We start from the raw sequence: 26,456 nt of genomic DNA, 5'->3' as shown, positions 1-26,456 counted from the left end.
TGAATCCCGGGGTCTCCCGTAGGGGCCCGTGTATAGAGGTGAATCCCGGGGTCTCCCGTAGGGGGCCGTGTATAGAGGTGAATCCCGGGGTCTCCCGTAGGGGCCGTGTATAGAGGTGAATCCCGGGGTCTCCCGTAGGGGGCCGTGTATAGAGGTGAATCCCGGGGTCTCCCGTAGGGGGCCGTGTATAGAGGTGAATCCCGGGGTCTCCCGTAGGGGCCGTGTATAGAGGTGAATCCCGGGGTCTCCCGTTGGGGGCCGTGTATAGAGGTGAATCCCGGGGTCTCCCGTAGGGGGCCGTGTATAGAGGTGAATCCCGGGGTCTCCCGTAGGGGTCGCATATAGAGGTGAATCCCGGGGTCTCCCGTAGGGGCCGTGTATAGAGGTGAATCCCGGGGTCTCCCGTAGGGGCCCGTGTATAGAGGTGAATCCCGGGGTCTCCCGTAGGGGGCCGTGTATAGAGGTGAATCCCGGGGTCTCCCGTAGGGGCCGTGTATAGAGGTGAATCCCGGGGTCTCCCGTAGGGGGCCGTGTATAGAGGTGAATCCCGGGGTCTCCCGTAGGGGGCCGTGTATAGAGGTGAATCCCGGGGTCTCCCGTAGGGGCCGTGTATAGAGGTGAATCCCGGGGTCTCCCGTTGGGGGCCGTGTATAGAGGTGAATCCCGGGGTCTCCCGTAGGGGGCCGTGTATAGAGGTGAATCCCGGGGTCTCCCGTAGGGGTCGCATATAGAGGTGAATCCCGGGGTCTCCCGTAGGGGCCGTGTATAGAGGTGAATCCCGGGGTCTCCCGTAGGGGCCGTATATAGAGGTGAATCCCGGGGTCTCCCGTTGGGGGTCGCATATAGAGGTGAATCCCGGGGTCTCCCGTAGGGGGCCGTATATAGAGGTGAATCCCGGGGTCTCCCGTTGGGGGTCGCATATAGAGGTGAATCCCGGGGTCTCCCGTAGGGGGCCGTGTATAGAGGTGAATCCTTAACCCTTACAGGGTGCAGTACTGCAGCGCGCTCACTAGAGGGCAGACCAGCGATTGGACTATTGTACGAGCTGCCCCAGTTGTAAACATGGCCGCTCTTTCCGAGATCTGCGTCTATCATGAAAGCCGCCAATTTCCATGGTGACTGTAGATGTTCTATCCTAGGTTAAGCGTCTCTATGGTGACTTAAATCTCTGCTATACCGTTCAATGGCAGCTCTATGGTGGGCTGTGTGACAGCAACGAAGACCGGGAGCTGTCACCGGGGAAATGTGAGGAGAGATCGCAGAGAGAGAGCGGCCGGAGAGAGGTGGGCGGACCGGGTGCAGGAGAGGGGTGCGGGGCCAAGCGGTAAGGCGGGGTGCAAGGAGAGGGGTGAGGGGCGGAGGGGTAAGGGGGGGGTGGGGGGTGCAAGGAGAGGGGTGCGGGGCCGAGGGGTAAGGGGGGGATGCAAAGAGAGGGGTGCGGGGCCGAGGGGTAAGGGGGGGATGCAAGGAGAGGGGTAAGGGGCCGAGGGGTAAGGGGGGGATGCAAGGAGAGGGGTAAGGGGCGGAGGGGTAAGGGGGGGATGCAAAGAGAGGGGTGCGGGGCCGAGGGGTAAGGGGGGGATGCAAGGAGAGGGGTGCGGGGCCGAGGGGTAAGGGGGGGTGCAAGGAGAGGGGTGCGGGGCCGAGGGGTAAGGGGGGGATGCAAGGAGAGGGGTGCGGGGCCGAGGGGTAAGGGGGGGATGCAAGGAGAGGGGTGCGGGGCCGAGGGGTAAGGGGGGGTGCAAGGAGAGGGGTGCGGGGCCGAGGGGTAAGGGGGGGGTGCAAGGAGAGGGGTGCGGGGCCGAGGGGTAAGGGGGGGGTGCAAGGAGAGGGGTGCGGGGCCGAGGGGTAAGGGGGGGAGCAAGGAGAGGGGTAAGGGGCCGAGGGGTAAGGGGGGGTGCAAGGAGAGGGGTAAGGGGCCGAGGGGTAAGGGGGGGGTGCAAGGAGAGGGGTAAGGGGCCGAGGGGTAAGGGGGGGTGCAAGGAGAGGGGTAAGGGGCCGAGGGGTAAGGGGGGGGTGCAAGGAGAGGGGTGCGGGGCCGAGGGGTAAGGGGGGGGTGCAAGGAGAGGGGTGCGGGGCCGAGGGGTAAGGGGGGGAGCAAGGAGAGGGGTAAGGGGCCGAGGGGTAAGGGGGGGAGCAAGGAGAGGGGTAAGGGGCCGAGGGGTAAGGGGGGGTGCAAGGAGAGGGGTAAGGGGCCGAGGGGTAAGGGGGGGTGCAAGGAGAGGGGTAAGGGGCCGAGGGGTAAGGGGGGGGTGCAAGGAGAGGGGTAAGGGGCCGAGGGGTAAGGGGGGGGTGCAAGGAGAGGGGTGCGGGGCCGAGGGGTAAGGGGGGGAGCAAGGAGAGGGGTAAGGGGCCGAGGGGTAGGGGGGAGCAAGGAGAGGGGTAAGGGGCAGAGGGGTAAGGGGGGGAGCAAGGAGAGGGGTAAGGGGCAGAGGGGTAAGGGGGAGGTGCAAGGAGAGGTGTACGGGGCCGAGGGGGAAGGGGGAGGTGCAAGGAGAGGCCTGCGGGGCCGAGGGGGGAGGTGCAAGGAGAGGCGTGCGGGGCCGAGGGGGAGGTGCAAGGAGAGGCGTGCGGGGCCGAGGGGTAAGGGGGTGCACAAGGAGAGGCGTACGGGGCCGAGGGGTAAGGGGGTGCACAAGGAGAGGCGTGTGGGGCCGAGGGGTAAGGGGGAGGTGCAAGGAGAGGCGTGCGGGGCCGAAGGGTAAGGGGGAGGTGCAAGCAAAGACGTACGGGGTCGAGGGGTAAGTGGGAGGTGCAAGGAGAGGTGTGCGGGGCCGAGGGATAAGGGAGGCAAGGAGAGACGTGTGGGGGGAGGAAAAGAGGAAGAAAAGAGTGCGGGCCAAAATGCGGGAAAGGAGAGGAGTATATTTGGTGTGATGGGGGGTGGTATCCTCGGGTGCGGTGTATATTTGGCATGATGGGGGGGTGGTATCCTCGGGTGCGGTGTATATTTGGCGTGTCGGGGGGTGGTGGTATCCTCGGGTGCGGTGTATATTTTTGGCATGTCGGGGGGGGTGGTATTCTCGGGTTGCGCGTATATTTGGCTTGTTGGGGGGGGTGGTATCCTCGGGTGCGGTGTATATTTGGCGTGTCGGGGGGGGGTGGTATGTTCGGGTGCGGTGTATATTTGGCGTGTCGGGGGGGGGGGGTGGTATGTTCGGGTGCGGTGTATATTTGGCGTGTCGCGGGGGTATGTTCAGATGTGTATATTTGGCGTGTCGGGGGGGTGGTGGTATCCTTGGGTGCGGTGTATATTTGGCGTGTGGGGGGGTGGTATGTTCGGGTGCAGTGTATATTTGGCGTCTCGGGGGGGTGGTATCCTCGGGTGCGGTGTATATTTGGCGTGTCGGGGGGTGGTATCCTCGGGTGCGGTGTATATTTGGCGTGTCGGGGGGGTGGTATCCTCGGGTGCGGTGTATATTTGGCGTGTCGGGGGTAGTATCCTCGGGTTCGGTGTATATTTGGCGTGTCGGGGGGGTGGTATCCTCGGGTGCGGTGTATATTTGGCGTGTCGGGGGTAGTATCCTCGGGTGCGGTATCCTCGGGTGCGGTGTATATTTGGCGTGTCGGGGGTAGTATCCTCGGGTGCGGTGTATATTTGGCGTGTCGGGGTGGTATGTTCGGGTGCGGTGTATATTTGGCGTGTCGGGGGGGTGGTATCCTCGGGTGCGGTGTATATTTGGCGTGTCGGGGGGGTGGTATCCTCGGGTGCGGTGTATATTTGGCGTGTCGGGGTGGTGGTATCCTCGGGTGCGGTGTATATTTGGCGTGTCGGGGGTGGTATCCTCGGGTGCGGTGTATATTTGGCGTGTCGGGGGTAGTATCCTCGGGTGTGGTGTATATTTGGCGTGTCGGGGGGGTGGTATCCTCGGGTGCGGTGTATATTTGGCGTGTCGGGGGGGTGGTATCCTCGGGTGCGGTGTATATTTGGCGTGTCGGGGGTAGTATCCTCGGGTGCGGTGTATATTTGGCGTGTCGGGGGTGGTATCCTCGGGTGCGGTGTATATTTGGCGTGTCGGGGGTAGTATCCTCGGGTGCGGTGTATATTTGGCGTGTCGGGGGTAGTATCCTCGGGTGCGGTGTATATTTGGCGTGTCGGGGGTAGTATCCTCGGGTGCGGTGTATATTTGGCGTGTCGGGGGTAGTATCCTCGGGTGCGGTGTATATTTGGCGTGTCGGGGGTAGTATCCTCGGGTGCGGTGTATATTTGGCGTCTCGGGGGGGTGGTATCCTCGGGTGCGGTGTATATTTGGCGTGTCGGGGGGTGGTATCCTCGGGTGCGGTGTATATTTGGCGTGTCGGGGGGTGGTATCCTCGGGTGCGGTGTATATTTGGCGTGTCGGGGGGGTGGTATCCTCGGGTGCGGTGTATATTTGGCGTGTCGGGGGTAGTATCCTCGGGTGCGGTGTATATTTGGCGTGTCGGGGGGGTGGTATCCTCGGGTGCGGTGTATATTTGGCGTGTCGGGGGTAGTATCCTCGGGTGCGGTGTATATTTGGCGTGTCGGGGGTGGTATGTTCGGGTGCGGTGTATATTTGGCGTGTCGGGGGGGTGGTATCCTCGGGTGCGGTGTATATTTGGCGTGTCGGGGGGGTGGTATCCTCGGGTGCGGTGTATATTTGGCGTGTCGGGGGGGTGGTATCCTCGGGTGCGGTGTATATTTGGCGTGTCGGGGGGGGGGGTGGTATGTTCGGGTGTGGTGTATATTTGGCGTGTCGGGGGGGTGGTATCCTCGGGTGCGGTGTATATTTGGCGTGTCGGGGGGGTGGTATCCTCGGGTGCGGTGTATATTTGGCGTGTCGGGGGTAGTATCCTCGGGTGCGGTGTATATTTGGCGTGTCGGGGGTGGTATCCTCGGGTGCGGTGTATATTTGGCGTGTCGGGGGTAGTATCCTCGGGTGCGGTGTATATTTGGCGTGTCGGGGGTAGTATCCTCGGGTGCGGTGTATATTTGGCGTGTCGGGGGTAGTATCCTCGGGTGCGGTGTATATTTGGCGTGTCGGGGGTAGTATCCTCGGGTGCGGTGTATATTTGGCGTGTCGGGGGTAGTATCCTCGGGTGCGGTGTATATTTGGCGTGTCGGGGGTAGTATCCTCGGGTGCGGTGTATATTTGGCGTGTCGGGGGGGTGGTATCCTCGGGTGCGGTGTATATTTGGCGTGTCAGGGGTAGTATCCTCGGGTGCGGTGTATATTTGGCGTGTCAGGGGTAGTATCCTCGGGTGCGGTGTATATTTGGCGTGTCGGGGGTAGTATCCTCGGGTGCGGTGTATATTTGGCGTGTCGGGGGTGGTATCCTCGGGTGCGGTGTATATTTGGCGTGTCGGGGGTGGTATCCTCGGGTGCGGTGTATATTTGGCGTGTCGGGGGGGTGGTATCCTCGGGTGCGGTGTATATTTGGCGTGTCGGGGGTGGTATCCTCGGGTGCGGTGTATATTTGGCGTGTCGGGGTGGTATCCTCGGGTGCGGTGTATATTTGGCGTGTCGGGGGTAGTATCCTCGGGTGCGGTGTATATTTGGCGTGTCGGGGGTAGTATCCTCGGGTGCGGTGTATATTTGGCGTGTCGGGGGTAGTATCCTCGGGTGCGGTGTATATTTGGCGTGTCGGGGTGGTATCCTCGGGTGCGGTGTATATTTGGCGTGTCGGGGGTAGTATCCTCGGGTGCGGTGTATATTTGGCGTGTCGGGGGTAGTATCCTCGGGTGCGGTGTATATTTGGCGTGTCGGGGGTAGTATCCTCGGGTGCGGTGTATATTTGGCGTGTCGGGGTTAGTATCCTCGGGTGCGGTGTATATTTGGCGTGTCGGGGTTAGTATCCTCGGGTGCGGTGTATATTTGGCGTGTCGGGGGTAGTATCCTCGGGTGCGGTGTATATTTGGCGTGTCGGGGGTAGTATCCTCGGGTGCGGTGTATATTTGGTGTGTCGGGGGTGGTATCCTCGGGTGCGGTGTATATTTGGCGTGTCGGGGGGGTGGTATCCTCGGGTGCGGTGTATATTTGGCGTGTCGGGGGGGTGGTATCCTCGGGTGCGGTGTATATTTGGCGTGTCGGGGGTGGTATCCTCGGGTGCGGTGTATATTTGGCGTGTCGGGGGTGGTATCCTCGGGTGCGGTGTATATTTGGCGTGTCGGGGGTAGTATCCTCGGGTGCGGTGTATATTTAGGGGGCGCTGTCTCTGTGTTGTCTGGAGCACGCTGGGCTCGCTGCTCTGCCTGTCACTGACGCTCGGGGGTCTTGGCAGTGGGGGGTGCTCTGTTCCTGCGTCCCCGGGGGGTATTTTTAGCTGGGGACTATTTTTAGGGCTCAGCTCCTAGAAGGTCTTCCAGGCGGTGACAGGTGCGGCCGCTCCATTCATGCCTCTACCCGCGCCCCATGTGTGTGCCCCTGATACCCCCTCACCCTGTGTAGCCGGTCGGGCAGGTTGGGGGGGCTCCTCGTGTTCCCCCCGGCTCTCTGCCCACACTCTGCCACTTGTTCTCATCCTTGTGACTTTGTGCCCGTGCACTGACAATGAGCCCCTATGAGCTGGTCTGACAGCCTCTGGGGGGATTGCAATGCAGATGCCCGGATGTGCCCACTGTTGGCAGCTCCTGAAGGCTGCTCTTTGTGTGTCCGGCCATCGGGGGCTTCCCCGGCTTTGTATTTCCCAGCATCCCCTGAGTCTGCAGATTCTGCTGTGGGGTCAGGAAGTAACGCGCTTCCTCTTCTCTCACTTTCAGCTGCTGCATCTCGCCCTGTCACTGATGATTCCTGCGCTGCCACCGCGCCATCCTCGGCTCTGCCTGCAGCGCTCCTGTGTGACGCCATCCTCGGCTCTGCCTGCAGCGCTCCTGTGTGACTCCATCCTCAGCTCTGCCTGCAGCGCTCCTGTGTGACGCCATCCTCGGCTCTGCCTGCAGTGCTCCTGTGTGGCGCCATCCTCGGCTCTGCCTGCAGCGTTCCTGTGTGACGCCATCCTCGGCTCTGCCTGCAGCGCTCCTGTGTGACGCCATCCTCGGCTCTGCCTGCAGCGCTCCTGTGTGACGCCATCCTCAGCTCTGCCTGCAGCGCTCCTGTGTGACGCCATCCTCGGCTCTGCCTGCAGCGCTCCTGTGTGGCGCCATCCTCGGCTCTGCCTGCAGCGTTCCTGTGTGGCGCCATCCTCGGCTCTGCCTGCAGCGCTCCTGTGTGACGCCATCCTCGGCTCTGCCTGCAGCGCTCCAGTGTGACGCCATCCTCGGCTCTGCCTGCAGCGCTCCTGTTTGGCGCCATCCTCGGCTCTGCCTGCAGCGTTCCTGTGTGACGCCATCCTCGGCTCTGCCTGCAGCGCTCCTGTGTGACGCCATCCTCGGCTCTGCCTGCAGCGCTCCTGTGTGACGCCATCCTCGGCTCTGCCTGCAGTGCTCCTGTGTGGCGCCAGCCTTGGCTCTGCCTGCAGTGCTCCTGTGTGGCGCCATCCCCGTCTCTGCCTGCAGTGCTCCTGTGTGGCGCCATCCTCGGCTCTGCCTGCAGCGCTCCTGTGTGACGCCATCCTCGGCTCTGCCTGCAGCGCTCCTGTGTGGCGCCATCCTCGGCTCTGCCTGCAGCGCTCCTGTGTGGCGCTATCCTCGGCTCTGCCTGCAGCGCTCCAGTTTGGGGTCATCCCTGGTTCTGACCCCACCGTCCCCCAGCTGCACCACTACTGATTGGAGAGCAACGGGTCACTCACCTGCTGTCGGACCACATTGCTGGGTGAGTGGCTTCCTCAGTGGTCTGTGTGTGGGGGTCTTACTCCCACTTCATTACTCTGATTGACCTGATGGGGGTTTTGTTCCGCCAGCGCCCGTGAAATGCAGCCATGACGGAGGAGGGGCCGCCCAAGTTGGTGGATTACTTTGTGGTGGCGGGGCTGACGGGCACAACTCGCCCGCTGGAGGAGGAGAACCGGCAGAGACCAGCACGGCCGGCAGAACCAGTCACCGATGTGGCCGTCATCATCCGCTCTCAGGCTGAGGATGTGCCGCATGGATTTACCTGCATTGAGAAGACCCCGGGGGGCCACACGGCCGACCTCAGCTCCAGCTTCATTAACAACCAGCAGATGTACCTGTGCTACCGCCGTGGCCGGGACAAGACGCCCATCACCGAGCTGGGGTGAGGCTCCCCTCGCGAGAAGTGCAGGCACCGGGTACCAGCTGGTTATAACTAGTGTGCCCTCTCCACAGTGTCCACTATGAGGGGAAAGAGACCCTGCGCCCTGGATTCCAGGTGATCGACACCACCCCCTACAGTCACTCTGCCAACCTCAGCTCTGGGGCCCCTGGACATCCCAAGACCTTCCTCACCTACAAGCGGGCACCCGAGTCCCTGGGGCTCAACACACTGGGCGTCATGGACATCTGCATCATCAATCCCAGCAAGGGCGACAGCACTCCCCACACATTCTGCAAGGTGGACCGCAACCTGAACACCAGCATGGTGAGTGCTGACTGTGCCGCTGCCCCCTACCCACCTGCACCAGGGAGGTGTTCAACTCTGGTCACATCCAGAGCTGCATGCACAAACTGTTAGCTCTCCTCTGCTGTAGGGTAGCGTCTCTGGATGTGAGTGGAGTAGTGACTGCAGATCTGGAGGATAAGACCTGATGTAACAGCAGAATAGTGACTGCAGCTCTGGAGGTGACTGGAGGATAAGATCAGGGCTGTGGAGTTGGAGTCTGAGTCAGTATAAAATGGAGTGACTCCGACTCCCTCATACAGTTGAAACCCTTAGGAGGAAACGTCACTGTGCAGAAAGGAAGAAAAATGCCTGAAAACCTTCCCTCTCTCATTATTCTGGCATTTGGCAAATAGAAAGAATTTTGGTTCTTAATTGACCGAAATTGGGAAAAGTTTATTCTGATTTTGTCAGATAGTGAGAAAAACCTGCAGATGTGTCTGTATAGAGAGCGGAAAGAAAAACCTGCAGATGTGTCTGTATAGAGAGCGGAAAGAAAAACCTGCAGATGTGTCTATATAGAGAGCGGAAAGAAAAACCTGCAGATGTGTCTATATAGAAAGTGGAGGAAAAACCTGCAGATATGTGTACAGAGAGCGGAGGGGAAAACCTGCAGATGTGTCTGTACAGAGAGCGGAGGGGAAAACCTACAGATGTGTCTGTACAGAGAGCGGAGGGAAAAACCTGCAGATGAGTCTGTATAGCAGGGTTCCCCAACTCCAGTCCTCGAGGGCCGCCAACAGTGCATGTTTTCAGGATTTCCTTAGCATTGCATGGGTGTTGGAATCATCATCTGTGCAGGTGATTAAATTATCACGTGTGCAATACTAAGGAAATCCTGAAAACATGCACTGTTGGCGGCCCTCGAGGACTGGAATTGGGGACCCATGTTGTATAGAGACCGGAGGGAAAAACCAGCAGATGTGTCTGTATAGCGAGTGGAGGGAAAAACCTGCAGATGTGTCTGTATAGAGAGCGGAGGGAAAAACCTGCAGATGTGTCTGTATAGAGAGCGGAGGGAAAAACCTGCAGATGTGTCTGTATAGAGAGCGGAGGGAAAAACCTGCAGATGTGTCTGTATAGCGAGCGGAGGGAAAAACCTGCAGATGTGTCTGTATAGCGAGTGGAGGGAAAAACCTGCAGATGTGTCTGTATAGAGAGCGGAGGGAAAAACCTGCAGATGTGTCTGTATAGAGAGCGGAGGGAAAAACCTGCAGATGTGTCTGTATAGAGAGCGGAGGGAAAAACCTGCAGATGTGTCTGTATAGCGAGCGGAGGGAAAAACCTGCAGATGTGTCTGTATAGCGAGTGGAGGGAAAAACCTGCAGATGTGTCTGTATAGAGAGCGGAGGGAAAAACCTGCAGATGTGTCTGTATAGAGAGCGGAGGGAAAAACCTGCAGATGTGTCTGTATAGAGAGCGGAGGGAAAAACCTGCAGATGTGTCTGTATAGCGAGTGGAGGGAAAAACCTGCAGATGTGTCTGTATAGCGAGCGGAGGGAAAAACCTGCAGATGTGTCTGTATAGAGAGCGGAGGGAAAAACCTGCAGATGTGTCTGTATAGAGAGCGGAGGGAAAAACCTGCAGATGTGTCGGTATAGAGAGCGGAGGGAAAAACCTGCAGATGTGTCTGTATAGAGAGCGGAGGGAAAAACCTGCAGATGTGTCTGTATAGAGAGCGGAGGGAAAAACCTGCAGATGTGTCTGTATAGAGAGCGGAGGGAAAAACCTGCAGATGTATTTATAGAGAGTGGAGGGAAAAACCTGCAGATGTATTTATAGAGAGTGGACAGTTTTAACTGTATATAATAAATCGGGTCCAGCCGTTCAGTGCAGAATGTGATGATTTTTTCATAAGAACTTGGGAAAGTTGTGAATGTTCTAGAAATGTCCGTTCTATTCCTGATCCGAGGATCTCGGCTTTAGCTGGATCTGCTGCTCTTCAGCTCCATCGGATCAGTAGTGATGTCACCATTTTACTACAGGAAATTGATCACAGACTTCAGTCATGTATGAGGGAGTTGGAGTCGGACTCGGAAAACGAGGAGTCAAAGTGGGAGGTTTGGCTTTCCGACTCCACAGCCCTGGATGAGACACTATGTAACAACAGAATACTGAGTGCAGCTCTGGAGGTGACTGGAGGATAAGACACAATGTAACAGCAGAATAGTGACCACAGCTCTGGAGGTGACTGCAGAAAAGACACGATGTAACAGCAGATTAGTGACTGCAGCTCTGGGGGTGACTGGAGCATAAGATATGATGTAACAGCAGAATAGTGACTGCAGCTCTGGAGGTGACTGGAGCATAAGATATGATGTAACAGCAGAATAGTGAGTGCAGCTTTGGAAGATAAGATACGATGTAAGTTCACTGTTTGCAGCTTTGGATGTGATGGGGTCATCCTATAACCTCGGAGGCTGAGCTTTCCTGCCCGGGGGATTCTGCAGCGTCCAGTGTTATATGGGGACTGGTTGTCAGACTGGTTGGTTGTCAGGGCTGCCCCTTCGCTCACTCTGCCCTTGTCTGTCCCTCAGTTTGGGCCGGCTCTGTTCCTGTGCTACAAGAAGGCGATGGCCAAGGTGCACAGCCTGGTGTATGAGGCAGGTGAGTCCCCGCCTGGTGCCCGCGCTTCTGTAGGGTCAGGGGGTCTGGTGTGACCCTCTCTTGTCTCTAGGGGTGATCAGCCGATTCCCGGAGACGGACAGTGAAATGTTCCCTTTCCCGGAGATGGTCCCGATCTTCTGCCTTCCGATGGGAGCCACCATTGAGAGCTGGTCGCTGAGCACCAAATACCACCTTCCTGTGTTCTCCACCTTTGTGCTGACCGGAGCGTCCGGAGACAAGGTGAGTGGTGACGGGCCGGAGCTGAGCGTCACGGACGACAGCGGCTGATCGTATCCTTCCTGCAGGTGTATGGCGCTGCCATAGAGTTCTATGAGCCGTACCCCCGGGAGGAGCTGTCCGAGAAGCAGTGCCAGCGCCTGGGTCTCCTCAGCGTGGTGGACAAACGGCCGGTGAGCAGCAAATCCGTCCAGACCAAGAAGAGCATCTGCGTCTTGTCCCGCTGGCCCTTCTTTGACGTCTTCCAGAAGTTCCTGACTTTCATCTATCGGTACTCCATCTCCGGGCCTCATGTGCTGCCCGTAGAGAAGTAAGTGGTCACCTGGCTCCTCGGGGCATATCACTGGCCTGTCAAGAACTACAACTCCCAGCATGACTGGCTGGGGGCTGTCGCTTTTTCAGGGCCTTTCTCTTCTTTTCACAGACATATTTCCAACTTTATGTTTAATGTCCCCTTCCCGTCTCCGCAGAGACCCCGTATCCTGATCCAGGTGAGTGTTGGGGATGTGTGTGGGTGGCGCCCTCTGATTTCTGCCGCTCTGCCCGATCTCACCCTCCCTCTCTCTCCAGATGTCTCCGTATGATAACGTTCTGCTGTGCCAGCCGGTGTCCTCGCCTCTGCCCCTCAGGTAAGATGGGGGCAGTGGGAAGCGCGTGGCTGTGCTGATTTCTGGCAATACTCCCACCCATCACCTCCCCTGCCTCCTTGTGACGCGGCTCTTGTGTTGCAGCGGGGCCAGTTACGTGACGTTCCTGCAGAACCTGGGCCCGGAGAACGCCGTCACCTTACTCCTGGCCGTTCTGACAGAGCAGAAGCTGCTGATCCACTCACAGCGGCCGGACGTGTTGACCAGCGTGGGAGAAGCCCTGGTGTCTGTGAGTAGCGTTACTTCGGGGGGGTGCTGACAGGACGTGGTGTGGAGTGGACCCCCTTCTCTTGTCTCTGCAGATCATCTTCCCACTCCGCTGGCAGTGCCCCTACATCCCCCTGTGCCCACTCAGCCTCTCCGACGTCCTCTGTGCCCCTGTACCCTTCATTGTGGGGATCCATTCCAGCTACTTCGACCTCCACGACCCCCCACAGGATGTCCTCTGTGTGGACCTCGACACTAACACACTTTTTCAGTGAGTACACCTGTAATTTGGGGGGACAGGGCATCGAAACGCATCAGTGACCGTCATATTCTTCAGGAGTGAAGAGAAAAAGATCCCCTCGTACCAGATGCTGCCCCGCAAACCCTGCAAAGTGCTGCGCGGCTGCCTGAGCGACCTGCACAAGCAGCTGGACGAGAGTAAGACCGCAGGATACTCCTGCCATATCCTCCGCTGTATCGTCCACCACCACTGACCTTGGTTTTTCCCGTCAGTGTATAACAAGCCCATGGAGGAGGCATCTCTAGAATTTCTGCTGAAAGATTACGACCTGATCTACGGGCGCCGGACGCAGCTGGAGCTGGATGTGCGCGCCGCCTTCCTGCGCTTCATGGCCTGTCTCTTTAAAGGCTACCGCTCCTACCTGTTACCCATCACACAGGCCCCTTCAGAGCGGACGCGGGACTCCAGCAATCTGTTCAACCTGGAGGGTAGGTGACCAGTGGCAGCTGATAACAGCGAACAGTAGTGAGAGCTGATCACCTGACAGAGGTTCCTGCTGCAGGATTCAGGAAATCCCGGGACCGCGCTCATCAGAAGTTCTCTGCGCAGATGGTGAAGACTCAGATGTTCATGCAGTTCATTGAGGACTGCTCCTTTGTCAGCGACCGCCACGCTTCTCTGGAGTTTTTCGACAACTGCGTGGAGAAGGTGAGCGCCCCTGTCCCCGATGTCGTCCCGTTCTCTATCTTCCACAGCTTATTCCCGGCCACCGCTTGCAGTCCACGTCTGGCCTCGGCATCCGCTGTGCTTGCCCCGATCCCTGCGCCTGGCCTCGGCATCCGCTGTGCTTGCCCCGATCCCTGCGCCTGGCCTCGGCATCCGCTGTGCTTGCCCCGATCCCTGCGCCTGGCCTCGGCATCCGCTGTGCTTGCCCCGATCCCTGCGCCTGGCCTCGGCATCCGCTGTGCTTGCCCCGATCCCTGCGCCTGGCCTCGGCATCCGCTGTGCTTGCCCCGATCCCTGCGCCTTGCCTTGGCATCCGCTGTGCTTGCCCCGATCCCTGCGCCTTGCCTCGGCATCCTCTGTGCTTTCCTTGACCCCCGCACCCTGCCTCTGCATCATCTGTACTTGCCCCGACCCTCAACAATCCCTTTTTCGTCCCAACCCCCCTGCACCCAGCTTATGCATCCCATTTTCATCCAGGCCCCCGTGCACCGCTTCAACGTTTTTGTTTTCGTCCAGACCCTCGCGCACTGCCCCGGCATTCCGGTTTTGCCACTGTATCCAGCCTAGACATGCCGGTTTCGTCCCCCCCCACGCCTGGCTTTCTTGTACCAGTAGCGCCCCATTTTTAGCCTGTGCCTTCCATATTGTGCACTTTAGGTGCAGGTAGATGGAGAGAAGATGGAGGACCTGCACCTGGTGGAGCTGGATGAGTCCCATCGCAGTGAGCACACTGTCTTCATCATGCCGGCTGAGGAACCAATGGACCCAAATGGATCTGAACCTCCGGCACGATACAAGTCAGCCTTTGCTTTGCCCCATATAATTACCCCCTGTACATTGCCCCCATCCTTAGACCACCCCTCATGTCTCCCCTCACAGGTACGATAGTTTCCCAGCTCTGCAGAGAGAGTTGTTTGAGCTGCCCCAGGACTCCCTCATGGCGCCACTGACTCAACTGAAAACCAGCGCCCCCAGCAGTCCGGCACCGCGCCGAACCAAGCAGGTAAGGAAGGGGTTGATGCCGGCTGTATCCCCCCTCCCCTCTGTTTTTCACCTTCTTCCTTCTGTCTCTCAGGAGATCAAGTCGGCCCAGCGGGTGGCCCAAATCTACTCCTCCATTCCTGAAATGTGGGCTAAGTGCCTCCTGGGTCACTGCTACGGGCTGTGGTTCATCTATCTGCCCACGTTTGTCAGGGCGACGGTCTGCAAAGTGCGAGCTCTGCAGACGGCGTACGATGCCCTGAAACAGATGGAGACCAAGAATGTGGTTTTACCCGATGAGGTGAGCGGGGGGGTTGGCGATAAGACCCCAATATAGTACTGGTACAGGAGCTGCACCTCCATCAGTCCGTCCTGACTCCTCATCTCCCCCTGCAGGTCTGTTACCGTATCCTGATGCAGCTATGCGGGCAGTACGGGGAGCCGGTGCTGGCGGTGCGGGTCATGCTGGAGATGAGGAAGGCCGGGATCGTCCCCAACGCTATCACATATGGCTACTACAATAAGGTGCGTGATGTGGGGGGCCCTGGACTGGTGGTGGGGAGGGTCAGTGTGATATGGGGGCCCCTGACGTGGTGGTGGTGGGGAGGGTCAGTGTGATATGGGGGCCCCTGACGTGGTGGGAAGGGTCAGTGTGATATGGGGGCCCCTGACGTGGTGGTGGTGGGGAGGGTCAGTGTAATGTGGGGGCCCCTGACGTGGTGGTGGTGGGGAGGATCAGTGTAATGTGGGGGCCCCTGACGTGGTGGTGGTGGGGAGGGTCAGTGTAATGTGGGGGCCCCTGACGTGGTGGTGGTGGTGAGGGTCAGTGTGATATGGGAGCCCCTGGCCTGGTTGTGTGAAGGGTCTGCGTCATGTGGGGTCCCCGGCCTGATGGTGGGGAGGCTCAGCATGATACGGGGGCCTTCAGCCTCTGCGTTCACCACTCTGTGTCATCCGCAGGCCGTGCTGGAGAGTAAGTGGCCGTCCAGTAGTCAGAGCGGCCGACTGCACTGGGCTAAACTGAGGAATGTGGTCCTGGGAGCCGCACAGTTTCGTCAGCCTCTCCGACACCGTTCGCCGGGGTCCGAAACTCCCCCGCCATTGGAGGACTCCTCAAAAAACAGATCAAGGGGTAAGAGACACTTTTTGCTGAAACCCTGAAATCTGACCTGTAGTGTGTACGAAAATCCAAACACAGTAATGACCGCAGAGCGAGTGCTGGAGAGCGGACGACTGTGACATCCTGTCCTTATAAAGGGGATGGTGTACGGAGGTGACATCACTCCCGATATAGGAGGTAATGTACGGAGGTGACATCACTCCCGATATAGGAGGTAATGTACGGAGGTGACATCACTCCCGATATAGGAGGTAATGTACGGAGGTGACATCACTCCCGATATAGGAGGTAATGTACGGAGGTGACATCACTCCCGATATAGGAGGATAATGTACGGAGGTGACATCACTCCCTATATAGGAGGTAATGTACGGAGGTGACATCACTCCCGATATAGGAGGTAATGTACGGAGGTGACATCACTCCCGATATAGGAGGTAATGTACGGAGGTGACATCACTCCCTATATAGGAGGTAATGTACGGAGGTGACATCACTCCCGATATAGGAGGTAATGTACGGAGGTGACATCACTCCCTATATAGGAGGTAATGTACGGAGGTGACATCACTCCCGATATAGGAGGTAATGTACGGAGGTGACATCACTCCCGATATAGGAGGTAATGTACGGAGGTGACATCACTCCCGATATAGGAGGATAATGTACGGAGGTGACATCACTCCCGATATAGGAGGTAATGTGCGGAGGTGACATCACTCCCGATATAGGAGGATAATGTACGGAGGTGACATCACTCCCGTTATAGGAGGATAATGTACGGAGGTGACATCACTCCCGATATAGGAGGATAATGTACGGAGGTGACATCACTCCCTATATAGGAGGATAATGTACGGAGGTGACATCACTCCCGATATAGGAGGTAATGTGCGGAGGTGACATCACTCCCGATATAGGAGGTAATGTGCGGAGGTGACATCACTCCCGATATAGGAGGATAATGTACGGAGGTGACATCACTCCCGATATAGGAGGTAATGTACGGAGGTGACATCACTCCCGATATAGGAGGTAATGTACGGAGGTGACATCACTCCCGATATAGGAGGATAATGTACGGAGGTGACATCACTCCCTATATAGGAGGTAATGTACGGAGGTGACCTCACTCCCGATATAGGAGGTAATGTACGGAGGTGACATCACTCCCGATATAGGAGGATAATGTACGGAGGTGACATCACTCCCGATATAGGAGGTAATGTGCGGAGGTGACATCACTCCCGATATAGGAGGATAATGTACGGAGGTGACATCACTCCCTATATAGGAGGTAATGTACGGAGGTGACATCACTCCCTATATAGGAGGATAATGTACGGAGGTGACATCACTCCCGATATAGGAGATAATGTACGGAGGTGACATCACTCCCGATATAGGAGGATAATGTACGGAGGTGACATCACTCCCGATATAGGAGATAATGTGCGGAGATGACATCACTCCCGATATAGGAGGTAATGTGCGGAGGTGACATCACTCCCGATATAGGAGGTAATGTACGGAGGTGACATCACTCCCGATATAGGAGGATAATGTACGGAGGTGACATCACTCCCTATACAGGAGGTAATGTACGGAGGTGACATCACTCCCTATATAGGAGGTAATGTACGGAGGTGACATCACTCCCTATATAGGAGGTAATGTGCGGAGGTGACATCACTCCCGATATAGGAGGATAATGTACGGAGGTGACATCACTCCCGATATAGGAGGATAATGTACGGAGGTGACATCACTCCCGATATAGGAGGTAATGTGCGGAGGTGACATCACTCCCGATATAGGAGGATAATGTACGGAGGTGACATCACTCCCTATATAGGAGGATAATGTACGGAGGTGACATCACTCCCTATATAGGAGGGTAATGTACGGAGGTGACATCACTCCCGATATAGGAGGTAATGTACGGAGGTGACATCACTCCCGATATAGGAGGTAATGTACGGAGGTGACATCACTCCCGATATAGGAGGATAATGTACGGAGGTGACATCACTCCCGATATAGGAGGATAATGTACGGAGGTGACATCACTCCCGATATAGGAGGTAATGTGCGGAGGTGACATCACTCCCGATATAGGAGGTAATGTGCGGAGGTGACATCACTCCCGATATAGGAGATAATGTGCGGAGATGACATCACTCCCGATATAGGAGGATAATGTACGGAGGTGACATCACACCCGATATAGGAGGATAATGTGCGGAGGTGACATCACTCCCGATATAGGAGGTAATGTGCGGAGGTGACATCACTCCCTATATAGGAGGTAATGTACGGAGGTGACATCACTCCCTATATAGGAGGATAATGTACGGAGGTGACATCACTCCCGATATAGGAGGTAATGTGCGGAGGTGACATCACTCCCTATACAGGAGGATAATGTACGGAGGTGACATCACTCCCTATATAGGAGGTAATGTGCGGAGGTGACATCACTCCCGATATAGGAGGTAATGTACGGAGGTGACATCACTCCCGATATAGGAGGATAATGTACGGAGGTGACATCACTCCCGATATAGGAGGTAATGTACGGAGGTGACATAACTCCCGATATAGGAGGATAATGTACGGAGGTGACATCACTCCCGATATAGGAGGATAATGTGCGGAGGTGACATCACTCCCTATATAGGAGGATAATGTACGGAGGTGACATCACTCCCGATATAGGAGGTAATGTGCGGAGGTGACATAACTCCCGATATAGGAGGATAATGTACGGAGGTGACATCACTCCCTATATAGGAGGTAATGTGCGGAGATGACATCACTCCCGATATAGGAGGTAATGTACGGAGGTGACATCACTCCCGATATAGGAGGATAATGTACGGAGGTGACATCACTCCCGATATAGGAGGTAATGTGCGGAGGTGACATAACTCCCGATATAGGAGGATAATGTACGGAGGTGACATCACTCCCGATATAGGAGGATAATGTACGGAGGTGACATCACTCCCTATATAGGAGGATAATGTACGGAGGTGACATCACTCCCTATATAGGAGGATAATGTGCGGAGGTGACATCACTCCCGATATAGGAGGATAATGTACGGAGGTGACATCACTCCCGATATAGGAGGTAATGTGCGGAGGTGACATAACTCCCGATATAGGAGGATAATGTACGGAGGTGACATCACTCCCGATATAGGAGGATAATGTACGGAGGTGACATCACTCCCGATATAGGAGGGTAATGTACGGAGGTGACATCACTCCCGATATAGGAGGGTAATGTACGGAGGTGACATCACTCCCGATATAGGAGGTAATGTACGGAGGTGACATCACTCCCTATATAGGAGGTAATGTACGGAGGTGACATCACTCCCTATATAGGAGGTAATGTACGGAGGTGACATCACTCCCGATATAGGAGGTAATGTACGGAGGTGACATCACTCCCGATATAGGAGGTAATGTGCGGAGGTGACATCACTCCCGATATAGGAGGATAATGTACGGAGGTGACATCACTCCCGATATAGGAGGATAATGTACGGAGGTGACATCACTCCCGATATAGGAGGATAATGTACGGAGGTGACATCACTCCCGATATAGGAGGTAATGTACGGAGGTGACATCACTCCCGATATAGGAGGTAATGTGCGGAGGTGACATCACTCCCGATATAGGAGGTAATGTGCGGAGGTGACATAACTCCCGATATAGGAGGTAATGTGCGGAGGTGACATAACTCCCGATATAGGAGGATAATGTACGGAGGTGACATCACTCCCGATATAGGAGGATAATGTACGGAGGTGACATCACTCCCGATATAGGAGGATAATGTACGGAGGTGACATCACTCCCGATATAGGAGGATAATGTACGGAGGTGACATCACTCCCGATATAGGAGGGTAATGTGCGGAGGTGACATCACTCCCGATATAGGAGGTAATGTACGGAGGTGACATCACTCCCGATATAGGAGGATAATGTACGGAGGTGACATCACTCCCGATATAGGAGGATAATGTACGGAGGTGACATCACTCCCTATATAGGAGGGTAATGTACGGAGGTGACATCACTCCCGATATAGGAGGGTAATGTACGGAGGTGACATCACTCCCGATATAGGAGGGTAATGTACGGAGGTGACATCACTCCCGATATAGGAGGATAATGTACGGAGGTGACATCACTCCCTATATAGGAGGTAATGTACGGAGGTGACATCACTCCCGATATAGGAGGATAATGTACGGAGGTGACATCACTCCCGATATAGGAGGATAATGTACGGAGGTGACATCACTCCCTATATAGGAGGATAATGTACGGAGGTGACATCACTCCCTATATAGGAGGTAATGTACGGAGGTGACATCACTCCCGATATAGGAGGATAATGTACGGAGGTGACATCACTCCCTATATAGGAGGATAATGTACGGAGGTGACATCACTCCCGATATAGGAGGATAATGTACGGAGGTGACATCACTCCCGATATAGGAGGTAATGTACGGAGGTGACATCACTCCCTATATAGGAGGATAATGTACGGAGGTGACATCACTCCCGATATAGGAGGTAATGTACGGAGGTGACATCACTCCCGATATAGGAGGTAATGTACGGAGGTGACATCACTCCCGATATAGGAGGTAATGTACGGAGGTGACATCACTCCCGATATAGGAGGATAATGTACGGAGGTGACATCACTCCCGATATAGGAGGATAATGTACGGAGGTGACATCACTCCCGATATAGGAGGGTAATGTACGGAGGTGACATCACTCTCGATATAGGAGGTAATGTACGGAGGTGACATCACTCCCGATATAGGAGGTAATGTACGGAGGTGACATCACTCCCGATATAGGAGGTAATGTACGGAGGTGACATCACTCCCGATATAGGAGGATAATGTGCGGAGGTGACATCACTCCCGATATAGGAGGATAATGTACGGAGGTGACATCACTCCCGATATAGGAGGGTAATGTACGGAGGTGACATCACTCCCGATATAGGAGGTAATGTACGGAGGTGACATCACTCCCGATATAGGAGGATAATGTGCGGAGGTGACATCACTCCCGATATAGGAGGATAATGTACGGAGGTGACATCACTCCCGATATAGGAGGGTAATGTACGGAGGTGACATCACTCCCGATATAGGAGGTAATGTACGGAGGTGACATCACTCCCGATATAGGAAGATATAATAAGTCTACACACCCCTGTAATAATATCAGGTGTTCGCAATGTACAAGAATCCCACCGAGAAGACGAATTTTAGGACTTTCCCCCTTTAGATTTGCCCAGAATCTGTATAATTTAGTTGAAAAACAAACTAAAATCTATCTGGCTGGATAAATACAGAAGTAAATTTATGTGGTTGCGTAAATCTGCATACCCTTACACTAATACCTTGGGGCTGTCCTCTGTGAATTTCTGGCACGTTCAGTCTTTTTGGTTCGGGGTCTATCCCCCCCAGAATCTCTGATCTTTCCCCGCTCCTCCTCTGTCAGCCTGCGGGGGGCGTCTCCTGTGTACAGCGCCCTCTTCAGGTCACCACAGATTTCCCTTGGCCTCAGGTCTGGGCTGGGCTGTTCCAGCTTTCAGCCCCTTCTTGATGGCGTCTTCACAGTGTCTATGGTAGATCTAACCCCGGGGAAATGTTTCGCTTTCTTTTTCCCGAGTGACAACTTTCCACAATGATATCCTTTGCTGTGTTGTCAGCTATTTACAGACCAAAAAAAGTCAGAAAAATGCCCCTAGAACAGCGACACTCGGGGGATAATCAGATGTAAATGATGGCAGCCGAGCACTGATGCTGTTTAATGTGAGCACAGCCACAATCATAAGAGGGTGTGAACACTTATGCAACCACTTTCTTGTAGTTTTGCTATTTTTAATGTCTTCCTCAAAAAGATTTGGGGTATATCAAACGGAGGGGACGTCGCCACCGCATGCATTTACCCCCTTATGAGGTATCTGTCTGACATCTTGTTCTGCAGATCCCTGGACACACAGTAGCTGCTCGGGCGACCTCCCCCCGCGGCTTGGCTTCCTGCGACAGACCACCTGGGCCGGGCATACGAGCCGGGGTTCTGAGGGCAACACTGCGGGGAAACTGGTGAAGAGCTGGAGCGTGAGTGGCGCCTGTATGCTGGAGGTGACGCACCGTAAGTGACAGGCTGGGCATAGTGCATTATGGGACCCTCAACTAGGTTGCACTTTTACCGCCATGTATTCCTTCTATAGTGATGGAGGATCTGGAAGTGGAAGCGGGCCCCGTAGATCCGAACGGCAGAACTGGCGAGGCGCCGATCCTTCTCGGACCCTCAGAAAACGGCAGCTTATCCAATGTCAGCTTTGCCACGGATGGCACGGGCAGCGGGACGGTCACATCTGATGACTCCGAGCTGCTCCTAACCGAGAGCTCCGCTTCCATTAGGAGCAGGGACAACGTGGGCAGCAGCAGCGGCAGCTCCAGGGATGGGGTGCGGAGACTGAGCCTGGCAGGAAAGATCCAGCAGCTGCTGACCCCCTCCAGAAAGCCGTTCAGGGCCTCATTACTGCGGAAGACCGGCACTGTGTCTGAGGCTCCTTCTCCTCTAGTGATCGAGCAGAACTACGGCTGTCAGGGCCACAGGAGACCCGAGTCCACGGCCTCGGAGGTGAGTCGTGGGTTATAGAGGAACTCTCAATTTCTGATGGCGGCAGTTACAGTCCTGCTTTCTTTTTCCAGAGCTCTGTGTCCTTAGGAAGTGAGGCCGACTCCTCCGATGTCTCTGTCTGCAACTTTGCTATCCATAAATCTACGGAGCGTCTTTTAGATGGTGGCCAGGACATGCCCGCTGTGGAGGTGGGTGCCACATCAATGAGGGAGCTAGTTCGTGTTGACCCCCGCACGTGACCGATACTTTTCCCGCTCCGCAGGTCCTGCTTTCCAGTTGCTCCATGTGTCCCGCCTGTCACTCCCTGATCTACGATGAGGACATCATGGCTGGCTGGACCTCCGATGACTCCAACCTGAAGACAGCATGTACCTTCTGTGGACAACACTTTGTGCCCTTCCTGAACGTCAAGATCACCGACCTGCAGAGACCGCGTAGGTGAGGGTGGGCGCAGCCCTCTGTGCTGTACTGACCGCCCGCACCCACTGAGGGACCCTGGGGCCATCTGTGCACAAGTGTATACAGGGCAGCCATTCATTGTCTCGCCCTTTGTGTTGGCAGCACTGGGGACCCTGCTGAGGTGTCCACAGATGGAGGCGCTGTGGGCCGCGGCCCGGTACTAAGCGATCGTTTCCAGTGTCTGGTGCTGGATGAAGACCGGTCTGGGGTCCCATGTAATGGCTTCCCTCAAGTTCAGGTACAGTAGTGGGCCTCTCCACAGCGGGTGCGGGCGTGGGTCCGATTCCTCATTCTGTCTCCCTTCCTCAGCATTGTGCCAGTGATATGAACTCTGAGATGGTGACCGTGGCGTATCTCTGCCCGTTGGTCCTCCGCAAAGAGATGGAGAGCCTGCTGGAAAATGAGGGAGGCGACTTCCTGTCCCAACCGGAGCTGGTGGACAGCCATCCCATAATCTACTGGAACCTGGTCTGGTATTTCCAGCGCCTCGCGCTGCCCAGTAACCTTCCACAGCTCATTTTGGCATCAAAGCACGTACAGCTGTCTGCACAGGTGGGCACTGGGCCGTGGCGGGGCACTGCGAGGGGCACCAAGGTAACGCTGACTACATCTACTGCCCTGCAGGTGACGGACCATCCACACGTCAGAGTCCGCTTATTATGGGATGTCCTGATGCAGGATCCTGACCACTGGCCACCCATGTATGCCCTGTGGAAGCTTCACCGTAAGTCAATAACTCTCATAGGATGCAATAGAGCAGCGCCACCTAGTGGTCAGGTTCCCACAGACCCTTGTATCACTCACAGGAAATCTGCCCAGTCACCTGCACGGCTGGCGCTCCCACTCTCACCCCTTCACCCTCGAATTCCTGGAGAAGATCCTGAACTTCATCGGCCTCTTCGAGGTCCATAAAGCAATATTGCTGCTATTGAATGTCCTCCAGGAGCAGAACTCCCCCCCACAGGTCATCCAGAGGTAGGTTATTATAGGGGGGCTCCACCTCTCCACACCCTGCCTCCAACCCTTGTCCTGCCTCCTACAGGGGGATCTACCGTGAGACGCTGCTGCTGACAATGGCTGCCCTGGGGAGGGAGCACATGGATGTAGGTAAGTGAGGACTCAGATGTCACTCATTAGCTAATCATCTGTGCCCCCTGATCTGTAGACTCCCTTATAACCCGCAGCCGCATTCGACAGCCGATACAAGACTGCATGTAAGAAACTGAGCAGCTCCCTGGGAAAGGAGGAACTGCGGAAACGGCGGGCACAGCTCCCCAGCGCCAAAGCCCTGGACTGCCGCAAGACGTTTGGGGCAACCCTGGAGTGCTAGTCCTCATCACCCGCCTGGAGATAAGTGCAATATGGAGCATGGTCTCTGTTCTAGTCAGAGCCTGTGTGCGGAGAGTCGTGGAGGGGGGCAGTGCCGTCAGCTCCTCACGGGCACCGTGCCGGCATCACACGCCTGCCACCCCCTCCTGTCCTCGCTCTCCACCCTCTCACCGTCTGAGCAGTGATGGCTGCCAGCACTTCCTGCATCTCATCAGACACGTGCCCACCACTGCCCGGAGCCAACTGTTTCACCCCCTTTTTAATGCTGTGAGCTCAGTTTTCAGGAGCTGTGACCGCTGCTGATGACCCTTAACTACAGGCGCCAAAGACTTTTTTTTTTTTTTTATTATATTTTTTTTGTGCTTTCCCATTACTGCCACAGACATTCTTGTCACCATGAGCCAAGGGTCCGTCTTCCAAAGATACCGTCCGCTATGGCCACATCTGTACCAGGGGGCCCGGGGTGGCACACCCCTCGTAGCCCGGGTCCACGGTGTTTTGTGTTTCCGGATTTCACCAGAACTGGATCGGGGAAGGGGCAGGACCGCATCAGTATTACAGAGCTGTATATTTATTTATTTGTGTCCCCCAGGATCCCTGTGTTTACCGTACAGTGTTGTGGGGCATCCAGTATTATGTATCCTGGGGGGCCGCGGAGGCGTCTGCGCCTGTAGCATTTTCTAATCATTTTCGTCTTATTTTATAACCAGTTTGCTGTATAGATATTTTAATTTTTTATTGCTTTTGTTTTAGGGGTTTTTTTTTTGATTGCTGTTTTTAATTTAGTTGTACGTATAGATGGAGGCAGGGGAGTCTGCCTGGCCTCATTACCATCATCCATAGTGCTCCAGTATGTGGGGAAGGACGTTTGTATGTGGGATGGGGCCGGGGTTCCTGGAAATAAAAGTGTTTGCTTCATTCACTGATGCAACTTTGACTTTTTTGCCTCTTAAAAATGAGGATATTAAAGGGTTAACAAATCGTTAACCACTCACTAATAATTTCTGTAACTCCCAATAAAGTATGGTGTCCGTCCGGCCCAGAGGACGAAAAAAGACAGGGCAATGGTCTATGAGGTCCTCTTGGCCTAGAGGAGGAGCAGAGATGGGGAAATGGTCTACAGAGGTCCTCCCGGCCTAGAGGAGGAGCAGAGCTGGGGAAATGGTCTACAGAGGTCCTTCCGGCCTAGAGGAGGAGAAGAGCTGGGGAAATGGTCTACAGAGGTCCTCCCGGCCTAGAGGAGGAGCAGAGCTGAGGAAATGGTCTACAGAGATCCTCCCGGCCTAGAGGAGGAGAAGAGCTGGGGAAATGGTACAGAGGTCCTCCCAGCCTAGAGGAGGAGCAGAGCTGAGGAAATGGTCTACAAGGTCCTCCCAGCCTAGAAGAGGATCAGAACTGAGGAAATGGTCTACAAGGTCCTCCTAGCCTACAGGAGGATCAGAGCTGGGGAAATGGTCTACAGAGGTCAGCCCGGCGTAGAGGAGGAGAAGAGCTGGGGAAATGGTCTACAGAGGTCCTCCCGGCCTAGAGGAGGAGCAGAGCTGGGGAAATGGTCTACAGAGGTCCTTCCGGCCTAGAGGAGGAGAAGAGCTGGGGAAATGGTCTACAGAGGTCCTCCCGGCCTAGAGGAGGAGAAGAGCTGGGGAAATGGTACAGAGGTCCTCCCAGCCTAGAGGAGGAGCAGAGCTGAGGAAATGGTCTATGAGGTCCTCCCGGCCTAGAGAAGGATCAGAGCTGAGGAAATGGTCTACAAGGTCCTCCTAGCCTACAGGAGGATCAGAGCTGGGGAAATGGTCTACAGAGGTCAGCCCGGCGTAGAGGAGGAGCAAAGCTGGGGAAATGGTCTACAGTGGTCGTCCAGGCTTAGAGGAGTAGAGCCAGAGAATTTAGGTCTAAAGGAGTCGGCCTGGTATAGAGGATGAGTAGAGCCTGGGAAATAGTCTATGAGGTTCAGTCTGGCCTAAAGGAGGAGCGAAGTTGAAGCAATAGTCCACGAGGGACAGCCTGACCTAGAAGAAGAGCACAGCTGAGGAAATGGTGTACGGGGATCAGCACGGCCTAGAGGAGTATAGCCGGGGCAACGATATACAAGGGTCTGTCCAGCCTAGAGGAGGAGTAAAGCTAAGGAAATGGTCTACAAGGATCAGCCTGGCCTAGAGGAGGAGCAAAGCCAAAGAAATAGTCTACGAGGGATGGCCAAACCTAGAGAAGGAGCAGAGCTGGGGAAATGGTCTACAGCAGGGGTGGGGAACCTCCGGCCCGCGGGCCGTATACGGCCCGTGACGACTTTTTATGCGGCCCCCGGGCACATTCCCGGGGACCATTGTGCTTTGGTGGCAGCCGCGCTTTTCCCGGCTGCCGGCCCTTTAAATCCCACTGCCTTATGCCCTGTGGGTAGATGCTAGAATGTACGGGCTCTCTCCAGATCCTGACTTCCAGGACCTGACTGCAGCCCATACATTCTAGGCTTATCCCCGGCCTGTGTGCTCTGGTGGGCGGGTAAGCAGCACGCTGCGATAAAGTCACACAGAATAGCTGCAGCAGGTTTACCAGCCTCCCGGACCTGCTGTGTGTGTGTGACTCTCCCTCCCCCTCACTGCGAGTACTCAACCCATCGCTGCCCCCCCCCCCCCCCCGCTCAGTGCTGTGTACCCCCTCGTGCTGTATGTACCCCCCAATGCTGTGTGTACCCCCCAGTGCAGTGTGTACCCCCTCGTGCTGTGTGTACCCCCTCGTGCTGTGTG

At 55.8% G+C, this 26,456-nt stretch overlaps 1 protein-coding gene across 2 annotated transcripts; it reads left to right on the top strand.

Moving 5' to 3' along the window:
• The first annotated feature begins 1,073 nt into the window (after window positions 1-1,073).
• DENND4B (DENN domain containing 4B) lies at window positions 1,074-24,634 on the top strand. Of its 2 annotated transcripts, none has more exons than XM_075330427.1 (29): window positions 1,074-1,283; window positions 6,718-7,708; window positions 7,797-8,110; window positions 8,182-8,434; window positions 10,990-11,059; window positions 11,130-11,299; window positions 11,365-11,606; window positions 11,721-11,787; window positions 11,867-11,925; window positions 12,028-12,172; window positions 12,246-12,421; window positions 12,488-12,588; window positions 12,664-12,879; window positions 12,954-13,099; window positions 13,775-13,914; window positions 13,997-14,120; window positions 14,193-14,399; window positions 14,495-14,623; window positions 15,059-15,230; window positions 21,262-21,429; window positions 21,509-21,924; window positions 21,996-22,112; window positions 22,187-22,362; window positions 22,486-22,621; window positions 22,693-22,935; window positions 23,008-23,107; window positions 23,190-23,358; window positions 23,426-23,490; window positions 23,568-24,634. In XM_075330427.1, exons 3-29 carry the CDS (start codon window positions 7,815-7,817, stop codon window positions 23,711-23,713), a joined length of 4,449 nt encoding a protein of 1,482 aa, XP_075186542.1. In that variant the 5' UTR covers window positions 1,074-1,283; window positions 6,718-7,708; window positions 7,797-7,814; the 3' UTR covers window positions 23,714-24,634. The 2 variants fall into 2 exon arrangements, with proteins under 2 accessions (XP_075186542.1, XP_075186543.1); XM_075330428.1 differs by having other exon boundaries at window positions 1,074-1,324.
• Window positions 24,635-26,456: the final 1,822 nt, after the last annotated feature.

This window comes from Anomaloglossus baeobatrachus, chromosome 12, assembly GCF_048569485.1.
Source record: "Anomaloglossus baeobatrachus isolate aAnoBae1 chromosome 12, aAnoBae1.hap1, whole genome shotgun sequence".
Taxonomy (NCBI): Eukaryota; Metazoa; Chordata; class Amphibia; order Anura; family Aromobatidae; genus Anomaloglossus; species Anomaloglossus baeobatrachus.
Note: the sequence above shows the minus strand (reverse complement) of the source record. Positions and strands in the feature narration are given on the sequence as shown.